The sequence below is a fragment of the Neovison vison genome, chromosome 11, assembly GCF_020171115.1.
Source record: "Neovison vison isolate M4711 chromosome 11, ASM_NN_V1, whole genome shotgun sequence".
Lineage (NCBI taxonomy): Eukaryota > Metazoa > Chordata > Mammalia > Carnivora > Mustelidae > Neogale > Neogale vison.
The window spans coordinates 37,237,896-37,256,708 of NC_058101.1; the positions used below are offsets into that span (position 1 = coordinate 37,237,896).

General features: G+C 46.9%; 1 protein-coding gene across 2 annotated transcripts in view; it reads right to left on the reverse strand.

Annotated features, from left to right (window-relative positions):
* Positions 1–10,280: 10,280 nt before the first annotated feature.
* The window catches only part of C11H4orf19 (chromosome 11 C4orf19 homolog), an 82,980-nt gene continuing 74,447 nt past the window's right edge, over positions 10,281–18,813 (reverse strand). For both annotated transcript variants that reach the window (XM_044224765.1, XM_044224764.1), the window contains exons 3-4: positions 13,696–13,749; positions 10,281–12,679 (exon numbers count right to left, since the gene is read on the reverse strand). In XM_044224765.1, coding sequence (XP_044080700.1) covers positions 11,764–12,679; positions 13,696–13,727 — 948 coding nt within the window. In that variant the 5' untranslated portion in view covers positions 13,728–13,749 and the 3' untranslated portion in view covers positions 10,281–11,763. The remainder of the gene's footprint in view (positions 12,680–13,695; positions 13,750–18,813) is intronic.

The following is an 18,813-nucleotide window of genomic DNA, read 5'->3' on the forward strand; positions in this document are numbered from 1 at the left end:
CCCTCCTTTCCTTCCTTCCTCCCTCCCTCCTTTCCTCTCTTCATCCCTTCCTTTTCTTTTCCCCATTTGACTCATCCTCACTTCGTGGTACTCAAGATTCTCCAGGCTCATCCCGCCATCTTGTATTTTCCTCACCTCTGCCCTAGAACTGGCCACTAACCGAGGAACCATGATTCCTTTTTACTGTAGAATTGGGTTTAGGAATAAAGCTCAGGACAGAAGGAATGGGAGCAAGGGTGTACTGCTCCTAGGCTTTTGGCTTTTGTGCATACACACACACACACACACACACACACACACACACACACACACGTCGGTTCCTTTCTCTGTCTTTAGAACAGGCCCGAGCTGGGACTGGTTCTCTGATGAGTTCTAGCTCCAGAGAGCTCATCCCAAACTTCTGTCTTCCTCATTTATAACTTTTCTCCTACAGGGAGAAAACCTGGTTCTTATTGTCTAAAATATTTTTACATCGTTCAGTCTTAACTGACAATATAAAGTACATTTGACTACAGAGCCCTGGGGGAAACAAGTGTACCAGCGAGAGCTCTGTGTGTGTGTGTACAGTTCATTTAGTTTTTTAACCCTCCGGTAGCTGGCGAACACCCTACATGCTCGGGATTTGGGTCAGCTCCTTTGCTCCCCACCCCTCAGTGAGTGATGTGATTCAGTTTTAACACAGAGTCATTTGTCATTGTCTGATGCCATCTCTCCTTTATGTCCCGGTTAGAACTTTCAAAATTTGTACGCAACTCCTTGGGTTTGGATTTTGAGTTTCAATGGGATTTTGTTGTTGCCTTGAAAAATAAGATGATCAAGGATGGCTCATGTTAAGGAAGTGGAAAAGCTGACTATAATTTCAGTTTGTGAGAACCAAGAAATCCAGAATGTATGCCCTAGGAGGATGTTAGAAATTCCCCCCAAATTCCTTATTTTATAGTCACTTGGGGTGATGGGTTTGTTTTTAATTGGTCAGCCACTTTTTATTTTTTTATTATTTTATTTTATTTGTTTTGAGAGAGAGAGCATGGTGTGGGGAGGGGCAGAAGGAGAGAGAATCTGAAGCAGACTCTGTGCCGAGCGTGGAGCCTGACGCAGGGCTCCAATCCACAACCGTGAGATCATGATCCAGGTGGAAATCAAGAGTCGGAGGCTTAACTGATGGAACCACCCAGCTGCCCCTCATTGGTCAGCCTCTTGCTCATCTAGCATAAGTGCACTGCGGAGTGGGTGGGACTGAGCCACGTGGCTTTCGTGTCTCTGTCAGCCTTTAGGGGAGCAGTGAGCTGTGGGCAGGTCGTACCGCGGCCATTCTGTTCTACGCGGAGACACAGCACCGACCTTGCAGCGTCAGCTTGAACATTTAGCTCAGCTCTCTCCTGGTCCCGAATGGTCCCGAGGGAATTTGCCGACTGTCCATGGTCCTGTATGCGCCTGCCCTTCCTTCTCAAATCAGTCCTGCTATCTGGGGCATTGTCCGCCCTCACCTGGTATAGCAAAAAAGGTGAGGAAACCCTTCCTTCTCTCCCATTGAGGACAGCAGAATGGTAGAGGCTAGGAGCCGGGGTCCCACGATTCAGTCCTGGTCACTGAGGGCTTGGCTGTGGTCAAAGGGGACTGTTGTGCACCTGAGGTCCTTGCCTGTTTCTCGCTCCCCTGGCTCTTTGTGGAATAGGGTGTTTCCACCCAGAGTTTCCTTTGCAGTTTCCTCATCTTCTCAGATCCGTTCTTCCGGACTGGTCTTAGATCTTCCCGGGGTGGGGTGGGGGGCATAATTTTCACTCCAAAGACCTGGAAGGACACCTGGGACTTCTTTGTCTGGGGCATTTTGGGGCAGCCCAGCTGGGAACACAGGGAACAGGGAATGTCCTCAGACCAACTTGGTTTTCAGCCTTGCCCAGAGCTGGCACTCGCCCCCTCTGCTGGCCAAATGGGAGAACGACAGGGAGCGTGGCTTCTAAGGTCATTTGCTGGTCTTTTTGCAAGGCCCGGCACAGAGAAGGCATTTGTGATTATTTGCTGAATGAATAAATAAACAAAAGTCTACCTTTAAGAATGAAAGACTATCATGAGCTCTTTTATGGGAATAAAAAATGCAAGTTTGGGTTTTCCTCACCCATTTCCTGATTCTGCCAATTTGTCTTTATTTTCTTTTTCATCAGAAACTGGTTTCGTACCTGGGAGCTTGTGTCCCTGCAGGTGCTAGCTTGTGGGCTGGTGGGAGTGACTGAGGGCCAGGCTGGAGGAAACCCCACGCCCCGAGGCCTGTCATGGGAGTGGTGTGACTTGAAGCAGTGTGGTTCTGGGAAAGTAGCCCAGGCTTTTCTCTCTTGAGTTTGAATCTCGGCTCTGCCACTCACTGCTGTGCGATATGGGGAAAATTACCTAACCGTTCTGAGCCACAACATCCTCATCTATAAAATGACTCCTCACAGGGCAGTTAAAGGGGTACAAAAGCATGCAAGGTCATGGTGCCTGCCATCGTCTGCCCGTCTCCCCGGACTGAGGGTGCTGCCATTGTAGGCGGCCACACGTGGTGACCTGGCAAAGGGTCTGTGTGCCCCTGTCCCACCACAGCTGCTCAGCGTGGCCTGCTAAGTGGCCCGGTACACAGTGTTGTCCACGAGTGGGGCTAAGCCCATACGTGTTTGGCTCTGAAGGTGACCCACAGTTAGAGTTCAACGCCTCCCAAAGGGCCACAGGATAGGAAAGGGTCCAGGTTTTGAGGAGGCAGAGCACAGGGGGAGGAAAAAAATCTGAGGGTGAAGAGGTGGCCTGTGCAGGGGCAGCTGAGGGCCCTGTCAGCCCAGCACCTCTCCCTTCTGGGAATGACGCCTCCACCTTTGGAGAATTCTTCACCTCCCTCCTAGTGCCGAGCCCTGTGCCTGGATCCCCGGACTGCAGCTGGGCGGGACCAAAGTGGCCAAGGGACAACTCTCTGTGACCTGGCCAAAGGCAGCCCCTTTGGGATGTGTGCCCGCTGGCGCTGGAGAAAGGGGCTACAGCTAGAGGCTCAGGGTCCCGTGGAGGCCATGCTCGCCGCTGTGTGGAGACTGCTCCGAGGAAAGAAGAAACTTCCCGGCTGTGCCATGTTCACGGACCCAGCGGGGAGACAGGCCGTCCTCCTTGCTTCCAAGCCCCAGTTTCCGTCGTCCCTGAGGACCGGCTGCCCTTCTGAGTTTTATGAACATTCCAAGGACGTTCCTCTTTTGTCTTACCACGTCTGGGTTGAGTTTCTATCGCAACAACAATGACAACAAAACCCCGTGACTAATGCACTTACAGAAAAATAGGAGTAAGAGGAGTGACAGAGTCACATGGGTAGGGTAGCCTGGCCGGCCCTCGCTGCGTTTCTTCTGGAATGCCCTGGGACACCCTTTCCCTTTATTGCTTTAGGATAACTGCCCAGAAGAGCACAAATTGGGGCTTTGGGTGCCTCCGGGGTCTGTGACCTTATGTTCTTGGGACCTCAATCTTCTCACTCTAGAGTGAAGGGACCGTGGCTTTGACGGGGCTTGCGAGGGTTGTGTGAGCATGGGGGTGTCGTGCCCTTAGCCCAGGGCTGGGTACGGCCAGGGAGGCCTCAGACAGGCCAAGTTCAGACCCTGTTAGGGAAGTAAGTGGTAGAATGAGGAAAGTAGCCGTTTGAGAGTCCGTTCTTGATGTCATATTCACTTCGCTTACCATTTGAAGACGAACTCGGGGTGGGGGCAGGGGTAGGGTAGGCGGACTGGGTAGAAAGGGGGAGTTGTAATATGCACCAGCCCCGAAGGTCTCTTGGCACCCAGGTTAGATGCTTGAAGTTAAAAACCAATCGCTCAGCCCTGACACTGAACGGCCACAGACAAGACAAGATAAGGACAAGGACGAGATAATTGTTCTCCCTGTGTTTATTCAGGTAGTCATTTAATCTTACCACTCTCCTGATAAGACAGGAATGTAGTAGAGTCATCCCAGTGAGTTTAAAAAAGAACTTGATTTCCAGGACGGGGGTGGCTCAGTGGTTTAAGCATCCGGCTCTTGGTCTGGGCTCCGATCATGGTCTCAGGGTGGTGGGGTCAGCCCTACATCGGGCTCCACCCTCAGCGGGGGTCTGCTTCTCCCCCTCCCCCTCTCCCTGTCTCTGCCCCTCCTCCCGCTTGAATGTGGGCAGGTGCACGCGTGTGGGTGCTCTCTCTCTCTCAAAATGAATAAATAAATAATTTGAAAAAAAAATCTTAAAAAAATAACTTGATTTCTTCTTATCTGCAAGTGAATCTAGCTGAGAAAGTATAGGTTATGTTCTTTTAGGTAATATTATAGTATATAACATATATTACCTATAAATTATAGGTAATGTTCTTAGAACTGGGGTGCCTGGATGACGCAGCCGGTTAAGGGTCCAGCTCTTGATTTCTGGCTCAGGTCGCCATCTCACAGGTTGTGTGATCGAGCCCCCAGTGGGTCCCACGCTCAGTGTGGAGTCTCCTTGGATTTCTGTCTCTCTCTCTCCCTCTGCTCCTCGCCCTTGCACTCTCTCTGTCTCTCAAATAAATAAATAAATAAGTAAATCTTTTTAAAAATGTCCTTGGAATCCTACCACTATATCCAAATCACAAAATTTACGGGTTTTGCTTATGACGGATGAATATCTTAATGTTGACCAAATCAAACAAAAACCAAACCAAACCAATCCTCTGACAGAACATACCGAAACTTCCAAACCTCCCAAGGTTTCTGTCTTGTCTTAAATGCATTTTTATTTTATAAAAACTTACTCAAGGCAATGAAAGATAGAAATAGGTCAGTTTTAACACTATAACTATTCACCTCAAACACAGTGTGACTTAAATGTGTAGCTAAGCATAAATTACTATGTCCTAATAATGAGAGAAATAATAAAAATAAAGAACAATCATATGAATAAAAAATATACTAAATATGAAGTGCCCCCGGCTGCATTTTTGAGATGATTGTTACCGAGGTACAAGGATTTACTCAGCTTGGAACTGGTTTAAAATTATTAGAAGTGGGGGGGCCTCTGCCTTCGGCTCGGGTCATGATCCTGGGGTTCTGGGATCGAGTCCCGCATCGGGCTCTCTGCTCAGCAGGGAGCCTGCTTCCTCTTCTCTCTCTCTCTCTGCCTGCCTCTCTGCCTACTTGTGATCTCTGTCTGTCAAAGAAATAAATAAAATAAAAAAAAATTATTAGAAGTGGTTGGGGCAGCTGGCTGGCTCAGGCAGTCGGTTGAGCTTACAGCTCTTGATGTGAGGCCTGTAAGTTCAAGTTCCACGTTGAAGATTCCTTAAATAAATAAAATCTTAAAAACAAAACATGATTCATTAGTGGTCATAGTAATTGAAGTGCTGAGTTTTACGCATAAAGATGAGGTGGTCCAGTGGGAGATGACATTCACTGGGTAGTAAAATCAGATTTAACATTTAGTATTCATCCAGTGCGGGTTATGTGTGAAGCACTTTTTCTCACGGACATCTCATGAGGGCCCTGAGGGAGGTACAGCCACCACTTCCACTGTCCTGAAGCCAAACTGAGGAAAGGAATCTCAACATCATTGTACTGGCTATTCCCGTGATAAGCATCATGTACGGCCCGGGTCCACCTCAGACTTTGTAGGATAAGAAATTCAGGGGCGCCTGGGTGGCTCAGTCATTAAGCGGCTGCTTTTGGCTCAGGTCAGGATCCCAGGATCCTGGGATGGAGCCCCACATCTTCTGCTTCTCCTCCTCCACACCCCTGCCTGTGTTCCCTGTCTCGCGGCCTCTGTCAAGTAAATACATAAAATCTTAAAAAAAAAAGAAAAAGAAATTCATGGTCCTATGATCATTTAAAAACACAAGTGTCATTGGTAAGAGACAGTCTTAGCGACTTTATAAAGGCCTTGACTAATTTTTCAACGGTTTATTAAAATCATCCTCAGAACCAGAAAATAACCTTTCTTTTGCAACTGACAATACATATAATTTTACTGTTCCAAAATTGCATTGTCTTTCTCTCCAGCATTTTGTCTTAAAGTTCCCTCCCCTTTCAGATCTCAGATTCACTTTATTGCTGTGATTGATGTGTTCCTTGAAATAATGGAGACCAAAGGCTTTCTTTTCTTAGAAATTTCACATTTGATTTGGTCATTTTTTTTTTTGTTTGATGGCAATGTGGCTGTCTCCCCGGGGAGACTGTATTATGTAGTCCTTAACAAGGACCAGTTTGTTCCATCTGTGTGACCATGGATGAATTATATAGCTTTTTGGGCCACCATTTCCCCGTCTGTGAAATGGGGATAACCTGCAGCTCACCTGGTCATGGTGGCACTTAGATAATGCACGTGAACAATTTAGACTATGAAACACCTAACAAATGGTTGTTTTGAAAAAAGTTAAGCTCTATTTGCACCTTTAAGAAGCCCAAACCCATAACTTGATGGCTCCCATAAATTATCACCGAATAAGATTTCCATATTAATAATTGTATTATTTGGCAAATTATTATGAAATTGTGTCTTTGCTGATAAGTTCTTCTGGTTAGGAATTTTTTCCTCTGTAGAATTTTAAATACCGTAACAGTCCTTGGCTTGTCTCCTGGCTAATGGCCGATGTCATGAAAATCTGAGAGCCTATGATCTTACGGCTTTGTAAATGGATAATTTAAAACTTCTGATTCCTTTCTAAGCATTGATATTTAAGGTCAGGAAAGCACATTTGTTAATGCGAAGAGACCATTAACCCTCTTTTTGACCTGTGAAATTGTCCTTCTTTATATGAGTACCAAAGTTTACATGCACCATTCTCTGTAGCTTTAGGACTATTCTGGAAAATGACAAGTAGGATCTGGAAATGAAATTATTTTTGTTATTTTTTTTTTAAGTTGGTGACTGATATCAAGAGAAAATCTCATGGTTTTGTTTTCAAACTAGCGAGATCCTGACCACACAAATATTCCCATCAGCTTGTCGCCGAACTGTCTTGCTCAGATTGATTGGGAAAATATAGTTTTGATTAGGAAGATACATAAACTTCTTTGTTTACCTTCTGGTCTCTAGGTTATATTTTACTCCGGTTTTATATTAACTACTCCAAAATGCTTAAAAGCAGAAAATACAGAAGTTTCCTAAAAACCAGGCTCAAAGGATGAGAATGAGTGATATTGGGGTGTACATTTTCATGTTTGCTTGCGTACAGCTAAGTGTGCATTTTAAGTGTATATGGTTCGCGTGTATGTTGTCAAAAACATTACTCCGGTTTTGTCTATTTACAAAGTGCTTTTATAGATAGTTCATTTTAGCTTCTAAGTCACTGGTTTTTCAAAGTAGCTTTCACAGAACCAAGGGGTCTGGGAAGAAAATATTAAAACTTCGATATTGGCCTAACCCATCTTAATATTGGTTTGTCAGGTATACGACATAGTGCAAGAAGACAGCATGTACAATTTAAAGTGCGCTTATATTAGGCCTAAGAGCACACGGTTTTCTTATTGGTAACTGGAGAATTACCCACATCAACCAAGTAGATGCCAGGTCCCCACCCAAGACCTACAGAACCCGAATCTCTGGGAGATGAGGCCCAGAAATCTGTTTGGAAACAAGCATCCTGAAATTGGAGAAATGTCTGCTTTTGGTGTGGGAGGTGGGAAGGATCTTCATTTTACAGGTGGGGAAAGTGAGGGTCAAGAATGTTAAGAAATGCAAACTCAAGGTCACACAGTGAGCAAGAGGCACAGACTGCTTCCACTGTTTCTTCGAATTACAGAGGTGCACGCGTTAAGTGCTTGGCACGTGCCACATGTCGGTAACCCCTGAGACCCAGAGCCCAGAAGTCGTATCCCCTGAGACCCGGAGCCCAGGAGTCGTAGCTGCAGGCGCTAAGTGAAGAGCCAACCCCCAGTGGACATCGCAGTTCCATTACACAAACACACATCCTCTCTTTCTTTCTCCCTCAGGATTTTAAAGGTTGAGTTCAAGGGTGCCTGAATGGTCCAGTCAGTCAAGCGTCTGCCTTCTGCTCAGGTCCTGATCTCAGAGTCCTGGGATGGAGTCCCATATCGGGCTCCATCCTAGGGCGGGGAGGAAGCCTGCTTTCCCTCCCCCACTCCCCCTGCTTATGTTCCTGCCCTAACTGTCTCTGTCAAATAAATAAATAAAATCTTTAAAGAAAGAAAGAATCATCTGTAGTCAGCAGATTTAACAGGGGTGTCTAAAGGGTTGTTTCTTCAAGTGGCCGAGGGAGCCTTGAAGGTCAGACGTATTATAGTGGTCTACTCTAACCTCCTGCATCGGAAGAACTCACCAATTTAGTTCAATCAATGTGCAACTTGTTTTTCCCATACATGAACAGGGAAAGCGTTTACCAGGAGAAACAAATGTCAGCTTGTCTCTGTTTAATTATCACCCATTCCAAAATAGAAGGTTTCAGAATAACTGAGGTTTACTCTGGAGTTTAAGAGAGAGAGAGAGAGCGAGCAAAGAGCTCCACATTTTCATCATAAAAGTTCATGTCCAAGACTGAAGACCTCATTCCTGTGACCTCAGAATGAAGCTCAGATGCTTGCTTTCGTGCCTCCTTCATTCTTCCGAGGGCCTCTTGCTTGGAGATGCTGATGGAAGACTTCGGAAGAAACAGTCTGACTCTTTGGTTCAGAGGCAGAGTGAAGCCAAGACGGGGAGTCAGTGACTGGCCAGCAGTTACTAAGCATGGGCAAAATGGGCGTGTGCTAAGCGGCCTCAGATTCTCCTCATTCCTCTAAAGATCTGGTTTGACCGTTACCCCAGTTTGCTACTATCTGCCCTGGAAACCAGAGAAAAACATTTACTTTCTTATTTATATGATAGTTCAACTTTCCCCAGTAAAAAATGTAGACACACATGCACGTGCACACACGCACACAATATAGAAATAATCTTGTATCAAAATTAAGATTTAACGTGGCAAATAGCCACATGACACAATTTGCTTAGATCACGAAAGATCAGGATGTCCCCTCCTAATCAGAGCCTGTGCCTTCTGTTCAGAGTGCGTCCATGCTTTCAAGTTGTCCAGAATATTTGAAAAGTTCACTATTGCCAATCAACCACTTTTCTGATATGGGGTGGCACCAGGCTCTAGAAGGAACACAGAGTGGGATGCTTAGTCAGTTGCTAGACAACCTAGTGGATAAAGGTAAAATCTGGAATTTCTTTTCGACCTGAAGATTCTATCCTCGGACATCCTTTGGTATAGCCTGGATATGGGAGTAGACAAAAGGCACCATGATAGCTTTAAAAAAAAAAAAAAACACCACTCGAAAATCTTGGTCATCTGCTAACGTTTCTGAAGCCGTTATTCGCACAAAAAGAATCTTTAAAACTTAGGTGAACCGTTAACACGGTGAAATATCATGGCAGTCTCAAAATGGGAAATTATGTACACGTGCCAAGCGCAGAAGTGTGTTTCTACGCAAGCCAAAGAGACTGTCTGCACTCATTCCTCACCCTACCCCTCTTCCGTCTGAATTTTCTTCTTTCATCCTCTTGTTGTTGAAACAGCAGCGGGAAGTCAGGATGCCTGTCGCGGTCCAGTCCTCCTTCCTCTAGACCGAAAATTCAATGCCCTTCTGATATGCCAACTGTGAATACCTCTTGCAAACTGGCTCTCTCCAGGGCTCTTGCATTCTGAGGACCTGATGTGACAGACATGGCAAGCTGACCGCCTCAGTGTTCAATGTCTAGTCTCCCTCTTCTCGGTAAGCGAATCCCGAATTTAATTGGAGAATCCAGCCAGACAGAAAAGTAAGTTTTCTTAGCCTTTCCTGTGTCTCAATGTGACCACGTGACTAGATGTTGACCAAGGAGGTATAAATGGAAGGGAGGGTGATTCCCTTCCTTCTTTTTCCTGCATGGAAAGAAAACCCAAGGATTGGAAGATACAGTAACCTTGAGAAGGAAGCCAAGATTATGGGAGCACAGGTCGCTGATAGGATGGAACTCTAGCACCCTGGACTGCTAACTATGAACTTTGTTTACATGAAGAGGTAAATACATCTCTATTTTTATATAAGCCACTTATCACATGCAGCTGAACCGAATCCCAACAGATACACTTTGGGAAACTGTTGAAGGGATCACTCTCAAACAGGAAGCACTCAATGTACTTGGTACAACAGCAAATCCACCTATGATGCAATTCACGATGACAACAGCTTATGTTTTAAGCACTCGGTGTGACCCTGTATGTAGAGATGGTATGCCACCAAACCAACCCAGGGTAATGTACGTCTGGTACGCATCAGTAAGCATCCGCCATCCTTAAAGATGCTGGGAAGCTCAGAAATCAAGTTTTTATTTAAAGGATCACCAAAGCGCAGTGATGACATTATAGACAGTTGACAGTATTAGAGTTTTCAGGTGTGAGGACATAAAACCATTTTTCAAGGATTTGTTTCTCACTGGTAAGATTCAGCTTTTTATTGAGTGCCTACCATGGGCCAGGCACCGTGATAAATACTTGTACAATCTCATTTAATCCTTACAAATATATACTATTATTCTCACGTCATGGATGGGCAAATAGAAGGGATAAGCTATTTGCCTAAGGTCGTGTGGCAAAGCTGGAAAGCAAACCGAGGTCAGCCACATTTCAGAGCCTGTGTTATGAAATGCCATATGCTGGCATCTTCCGTGTTCGAATCTTTCTAGAGAGACTGGACCATCCTCTAAATTCTCCACTGAGCCATGTCGGAAAGACAGTTCTTGTTTTTATAAATTCGAAGACTGGCACCCAGAGAGGGCTGTGGTTCATCCCTCAGGAAGATCAGAGCATGTGGTATCCTGAGTCTCAATGGTAGGGACAGACAGCCGCAGCCATCCTCAGCAAACGGACTTGTAATCCTCACTTGCCGCTCGGCAGGGTGGCTCTCCAAATGGAAAGAAACATCAAGATTCACTGACACTCGGTCTGGGGAAATCAGAACTACCTTTGAGTTACAACAGACAGATGCATATGTTGTTATATTTTAATCAGAATCAGACATTAAGTGGCATAAAACGTCTATCTCTTGGCTCTTCCCAACCTCACGAACTTAAAACTCAAATACAACACAAGCGGTTTGCAGAATTCTTTTGGCCGGCTTCCCCGAGTCCCAGAGGAGATTAAAAAGTAATAACGTAAAAAAGTTAAGGTCAAGGTGTCTTAATATCACAGCTAATGACTAACCATTTGCTTACTGGTGGCTTCTTCTCCATCCTGAGGGCTGCTGAGCTCAACTCGATGTCAAACAAGTGGTTAGTGATTAGTTCCCTGGGTGACTGTCCCTGAAGGCAAGCCATGCTCTGGGGACACACTAGGCACTTTCAGTGGGGGGAGCTACCTTTTCCAGGTTGGGTACAATGTCTGGCTCGCAAAAGCAAGACGAAGAATTTACAGACAGAATGGTCTGTGATTCTGCGCCCTTGGTGGGTGGGGAGGAGGGAAGGGATTAAGCGCTGGGATTTCAGAGCATTCTGAAGAACATCGATCCGTGGGTGGACGAGCAGGCCGTTTAATTCCTGCATGCGGGCGGGCAGTCCTGCACCGCGCACTCTGATTTTTATTCCAGAGCCCTGAGTGACGGCCCGTCGGCACCGCGGTGCGGTCCATTCTGAACAACAAGCGCCAGGGCGCAGGCCCCCGGGCGATCATCGGAATGGAAGCTGAGCAAATAACCCATAAGGCCGCCGGGGTGGTGGTGGTGGTGGGGGGCGCCAGTCTGTCAACAGAGCACGCGCGCCCGACGTGCGCACTGCGCCACCTGCTCAGGGCCCTAATCTGCTTCGTCCATGTCCACGTCTTCTCCAGCGGTTGCTGCTTCTAAGGCCGCAAGGGCTTCGGCCACGGCCGCATCCTCATCCTCCGTGTCCCCGCCCGGCTCGCGGGGGGAGCCACGTGAATCCTCCCGCTCAGTTCTCGAATTGGCCTGAGCAACAGCCTCCTCTTTAAAGCAGACGCTTAGGCCGTCTGTCGTCAAGGCCTCATTCAAGGAATCCCAACTTCTCTTCAAGGGGAAGGGCATGTTCAAACCGTGCTCCCCCGCCCTGGGGTGGGTTCCCGCCAGAGGGTCCTCCTCAGTCTGGCTCTTGGAAAGACAGTCCTTTTCTTCCCGATCAGCTTTGTCTACAACAGAGCCCCAAAGGGGAGGGTAATCTGGGTCCGGGATCTGGAGGTCATGGTCTAGTACTTCCAAGGTAGGACCCTCCGCCCTGGAAGCAGCTCTGGAGTCCCCATTTCGGACGGCCGGTGTCTCTTGCGAGGCCAGCAACGCACTGTCCTGTTGTCCCGGGCCCCCTCTTTCTGGGAAGGGGTGAGTTGGGGCGACGCTGTTTGCAGGCAGTAAGCCCCTGTCACCCTGGTGGGGCCCATGATCCCCAGTGGGCTGCAGCGGGGAGAGGGCAGGGCTGATGCCATTGATGGCACTACCGGCCTTGCTGGCATAGTGTCCCCCTGCCGTATCCCCCTGAGGGGGCTGTCCTGGAGGAGGCCAGTGGGGCTCCTGCCCGCTGCAGGCTCGGCCTCTGCTGGCCGTCCTCTTCAGGCCCTCGATCTGCAGCTCATTTTTGTGCACGATGACTTGGCTGCTCTGCTTGCCTTTCAGTTTACCAGTGTCACCTTCATCCACCTTGCAGCTGTTCACCTCGTTGACATAGCCAGGGGAGGGCACTTGAACCGGATCAAAGAGATAGCTGGGGTTGGGGGGGGAGAGACAAGAATGAGGGTCAGGCTAAACACTAATTCACTTTTTTCATTACTACCTTTATGAATGACTAACTTCCATCATTAATACTTTTTTTGCAGACTCTTCTTTTGCTCTTCCTGTTAATTTCTGGGATTATTCCATTAAGCCTGTATGTGTGTCTAAACCAATTAGATAGAGTTGGTTTAACGTGTACCCCCTGCCCCCAGAAGAGATCCTAAGAAGAGATCCAAGAGAGCATGCAACAAAGTACAAAGCGATTCATAGAGTTTAAAACAACCAAACAGGGAAATAAAACAGATGTGTGATAACAGGGGAATAAAGGGTTAAGCATATCCCCTTAATGGAATACTGTGCAGTCATTAAAATAATAAATATGAAGTCTGGACTGAATGAATGACACTTATAATAAATATTTATTATAGTGTTTTTTGGATAAAGCCTACCAGCATATTGTGACTACAGTAGAACAGAATTTATACACACACATACGTATGAATAAAGGGAGACAACCATTTAGCTACAGATATAGAACTAGAATGATAAAAAGTGTTATTTGTGAAGGAAGCAAGTTAATTAATGTTTTCCCTCTCGTTTGTGTAGAATTCTCATGGGATCCAAGTTATTCTGAAATGGAATCTGAACATATGTGATGGGTGTGATTTATGTTCAGCGATGTCATTTCATTCAGGCACCATTTCTGGAAACCCAAGCTTCTCTTGGAACTGAAGCTCTCTGGGGAATTGGAAATTCAACCTAAACCAAGTTTGCTCACAGAGGATGATGTCGTTCCCCAAGTGCTCTGAGCGGTGAGCAAAATAAGTTTAAAAATCGGGGCCACATGTCCCCTTAAATGGTATCAAAGTAGTTCCAAACTCATAATTTCTTGGCGATGCTGGTCATGCCCCAAAGCGGGATAAACGCACTAAACCCATGTCTGGTCTTCAGAGGGCCCCCGTGGTAATCCCAGATTCCTCCACTGACAGGTTATGTTTTCAACTTTACCTTTGTATCATTTTACAGCACCTGCACCCCATCTGGATTATTTTGTGTTACCATCTGGAAAAGAAAGTTAAAAGGGAAAGAACAGTGAATGACAGGTGAATAGGAATTACGTTTGCTTTCTCTTCCCCAGATACTCCAAGTTCATTGAGTCACAGTTTTTGGCAAAAGGATAACGTGCGAGTCAGGGAGGCCAGGGTTCCTAGGAACCCCTTCCTTTATCCCAACCGCGGATTCAGAGCTCTCAAACACCTACGGATACCGGTCTCTGTGCCAGGACCTTTCACCATCCTTGGGACTTACCTGTGTCGTCTCCCATTGGCAAAGGAGGCAACACAGGCTGAAGAATGCTAGGGGGAGAACGGCGGGGTTGAAAAGGGTCTGTACCATTTCCTCCCTCACTGCCTTGTGCTGGGGATGCGGGAATGTGTCCACATCGGGAGGTGAAAGAGAGAAGAGAGGATTCCTTATCGAGGGATTAGCTACTCCAGCGTTTAAGGACATCTGGGTAAAGTGGCTGACTGCCGTGTTCCACAGCAGACACCCAAGGAGGTCACAGCTGCGGTCATCATTCCAAGCTTCACCCAGACTGGAGTGCACCTGTGCTGCCTTTCCCATGACTGGGCCATCCCTGGCTCCAGTCCAAGGGCTCCAGGCTGTTACAGCTCAAGGACGGGCCCCTGGGGGCCTTCAGGCAGCAGGTGGGTTCAGCTCTGGGCCACTTTTATCTCCCACCTGCCCCTTTCTGAGTGTCATGTTCCCCGATGCTTGCCTCTGACTCACATCTTCCCTCCACGTAGAACGGATTCTGTTGTTCTGATCGTGCCTCTGAAGAGCCGAAACACTGATGTGGAAGAACCTCTAAGTCACTTCCATTTCTAAAACCTACAGCCTTTAAGAAGGCCAATAACAGAATCTACAGCCCCGGTCCCTCCCTCCCTGTAAGATACACACCCTAGGACGAGGGACAAGTGGTTCACTGGTGGCTATGTTGCTGCCTCCCAGCCCCTTCTTCTGTCTTCTTTTAGTCATGGCTGGATTCCCAGGATGCCCTCACAACCGCTTCACAAGACTTTACCCACATGGTAAATGACCTGTGCTCTCTTGTTTTCTTTTCTTTTCTTTTCTTTCTTTTTTTTTTTTTTTAAGTTTGTTGTTATTGTTGTTGTTAGTAATCTTTACACCCAATGTGGGGCTCGGACTCACGACCCCGAGATCAAGAGCTGCATGCTCTTTAGTAAGCCTGCCGGGCGTCCCATGACTGGTGTTCTTTAAGAGGTTATAGACGGGTAGGTTACAGGACCTACATAATCCACAAACAACTTCCCACAGAGGGCTGAAAAAGCGGCCCCCCAAAGTTAGCCTATCCTAATCTCTGGAACTTGTGAATGTTACTGCTTATGATTAAAAAAAAAAAAAGTCTTTGCCGATGGGATTATAGATTGGAGATGGGGAGATTTACTTGGAGTGTATGGTTCAGAACCCAGCTCTGCTTCCGACTGGCTGTATGATATTGGGCCTCAGCTATCCCATCTGTAAATGGGAATGATGATATGTTTACCATATAGCATTGCTGGAGAGTGTATGAGTTAATTTTCACAAGAAGCACATATTTATTATTCAGACCTATTTGGACACAGCACGTTAAAAAAAAAAAAAAAAAGGATGGGGGCGCCTGGGTGGCTCAGTGGGTTAATCCTCTGCCTTCGGCTCAGGACATGATCCCAGGGTGCTGGGATGGAGCCCTGCATGGGCTTTCTGCTCAGCAGGGAGCCTGCTTCCCTTCCCCCCTCTCTCTGCCTGTCTCTCTGCCTACTTGTGATCTCTGTCTGTCAAATAAATAAATAAAATCTTAAAAAAAAAAAAAGGATGGAAGCCTTGCACTAAGGAAAGATAAAATCTAGCTGTTACAACACACACATGAACAAACGCATTCGCAACACCAAGTAATACTTGTTTTCTGGATAAGGGTCAAACGGTTTATTTCTGTCAACTGTGGCACCAACTGAAAGATGTAAGTCCCAAGTGCCACAAAGTTCCTCAGAGGGAGAGATGGCAGCGAGCTCCGCCAGTAGTGGGTGCGGACAAGCACTTCCTTCTTCAAAGCGCTCTCAATTCAATGACCCCATTTCCAGAGCGCGGAATTTTGTTCCCAGCCTCGGCTCCCACTTGTGCCTATTTTCTGCTAATCATTCACATATCAGCTGGACACACAGGACAGATAACAAATTCCACATGCGCCTCCTCGCCTCCATCAGCCCCGCTTCCCTCCTTCTCACCCCTCCCCCACCCTGCTCCAAAACCCTGCTCCTCTTCCCGCTTGCAATACTTTTATTTATCTTGGACTCTCTTTAGAAACACAGTTAGGATGATAGGTGGTGGAAAAAAAAAAAAAAGAAAAAGAAAAAAACCAGGTTTTGAAATTTTTGAGAGAGGATTGACTGGGTCATCATAATGTCTTTGAAGCCATTGTGAGATTTTTTTTTTCCTTTGTTAAGAAAATTTTTAATTGATTACAATCTCATAAAAGTTTTTAACGGATAATTCAGCATTTTTTATTTTTTATTTTTTTACTTTTTAAAAATTAACATATAATGTATTACTTGTTTCAGGGATACAGGTTTGTGAATCATCAGTTTTACACAATTCACAGCACTCACCATAACACACACCCTCCCCAATGTCCATAACCCAGCCATCATGAAATATTAATCGCTGTAAAAATATCTGGGAGGTCAATTTTCGGATGGGGAGCTCAAGAGGTGTAGGAGGGAAGTTTTCTGGAAGGGAGAGAGAAGAAAGAAGGGAGAAGGTGAGGGAGGGGCAGGCCTTGAGCCACACCTTGTGTTTGCAGGTGCCAGAGGCTGACCAAGGTCGACCTGGAGAAGCCTGGCAGCCACCTCCCCCTGCTGCAGGGGCCTGGGCCTGTGAGCCACACGCACGGAAATGCAATCACTGCTGAGATTGAAGACGCCAACTGGGGGGCCACCACATCCCTCTTCCTTGTAGGATTTACAAGTCATCTGTGGCTTTTAGGCTCTCCTCCTCCTCCTCCAAGAAAACTACAGAATCTCTATTTTTTTTTCTTCAAAGCCATGGAATGTGAAGGATGTTTTGATGGTGTTTCCCCTTTCCAGAACAAGTTTCTAGCTTGGCTTCTCCCCTACCACCGGCCTTTGGGGCACACTGCGTGGGTTTCCTCCGGACCTGGTCTCCTACCGGAGGGCCATGCTCCGAGCCTCTCTGGCCAGCAGACACAGCCTCTTCCTGGTCAGGGCTTGGCCTTCGCTCACACACCCGGGGATTTCCCTCCCCAGCGGCATTCCTTCCCTCACTGAGGCGACTGCGTCCCAGGCTGTGTGACGGCGGATGGAAAGGGTGGGGAATAATGTATTTACACCCAAACCCTGCCTGCCCGTATCTAGGATTTCCTTCCTTATATGAAGATTCCTAATAACAAATCCAATATATTTCTTTTTTCATATGTCCCGTCCACATCCACATTTTGCTTTGAGGAGCTCTTCTATTTCCAGGAGCGAAAAGGGAATATTCTTTGCCTGGTGTGACATGTGAAAATGGGGGGGTGGGCAGGAGAGGTGAGGCAGAATACATGCTCTTTCGAAATAAGACTGAGTTCAAAATGGGCCGTCTACCCGCTTTCTCCTCCCCCCTCAACTTTGACAACAGCTAGCTTGGAGGCAAGGGCTAAGTTGTCAGGTGCTTTTTATTACTTAGCAGAATCGAAATCTGCTTTCTCTTTGGAGTATTAAAAAGCAACAGAGAAGCAAAGGGCAAATCCTTTGCAACCATCACCTGGTTTACACAGGGGAAAAGCAAATACCATTAGGATGGTATGTCCGCCCGCCGCAGGCGCCCGCCCGCGGAGTCCTGTGTTGGGGGTTGACTCTGCCCTGCGTTTTGTGTTGAAGTTAAACAGTTCTGTGTTTGAGGATGGACTCACTAATGCTCTGTCAGTTACTAGTCAAGTGTCCTTGCTGGAAAATCCTGTTCCATGAGGGGGAACGTGGTGAGGGTGGGGGGAGGTGGGAAGACCACGGAGAGTCAGTCTTCTGCCACTGGGCAGAGACACTGAGTCTTCATCTGACTCAAGAGACACAGAAAAAGGCTCAGCCCAGCTGCCAGGGCTGCCTGTGAATAGGGACGGCCCTAAGGAGTGACAGAGGCAAAGGAAAGAGGAACCAGCTCGTAAAGGTTCTACCGGCCAAATCAGGAACACCTGAGCATCAGAATAAATACTACGGATACAAAGGATTACAACCCATTGCATAAAACGAGGACTTGTGAATCTCTCTGATAGAAATTTTGAAAAGGGAAACTTGTGCCTTATAAGTAGAAAGCCAGCTGACACACACATGAGGGATAATGGGACCAGAACAATCACCATCCTAACAGTACATGACTCCAGCAAGAACCAATGAGTGCAGAGACTAGTGGTCAAGAGTTTGAGGGGAACAGAATGGCCAGTCTCAGCATCCCCCCGGCACATGCTTCAGGCTCAAACAGTATGTGGGCCGTGGAGAAACCACGCATGCAGCACCCGCGACCGATAACCAAGGGGAACACTGCCAGCGATCAACGAGACCAACCAGCTCCAGGTGCCCCCGATGGGACGCGCTGGGAACTCAGTACCACGTCTCTGGTTTTCCTGCCAAAATAACGTAAACTGGGTGGAGGAGTGAAGCGACATCTGTCAAGCCCAAATGGAGGGATATTCTGCACAACAGCTGGCCTGTACTCTGAATAGTAGAAAAGGCAAAGACCGAGGAGCCACTCCGGATTAAAGAAGACAAAGGAGATACGATGGCCCAAATGAAATGCACACACTTTTTGCTAAAAGGTCATTTTTGACACAGTTGCTGAAATCTGAAAAAGGCCTATAGATTAGGTAACAGTATTAAGTCAGTGTTAATTTCCTGATTTTGACCAGAGCACTGGGGTGTATAAGAGAACGTCCTTGTTCTTAGGAAACACACAGGCGAGGATTAAGGAGGAAAGGGCATGGGGTCTGTAAATTTTCAAATGATTTAGAAACAAAATTGGGTGCGTGTGTGCATGTGTAGAGAAAGAGAGAGGACCAAGCTGATGTGGTAAATGTTAACT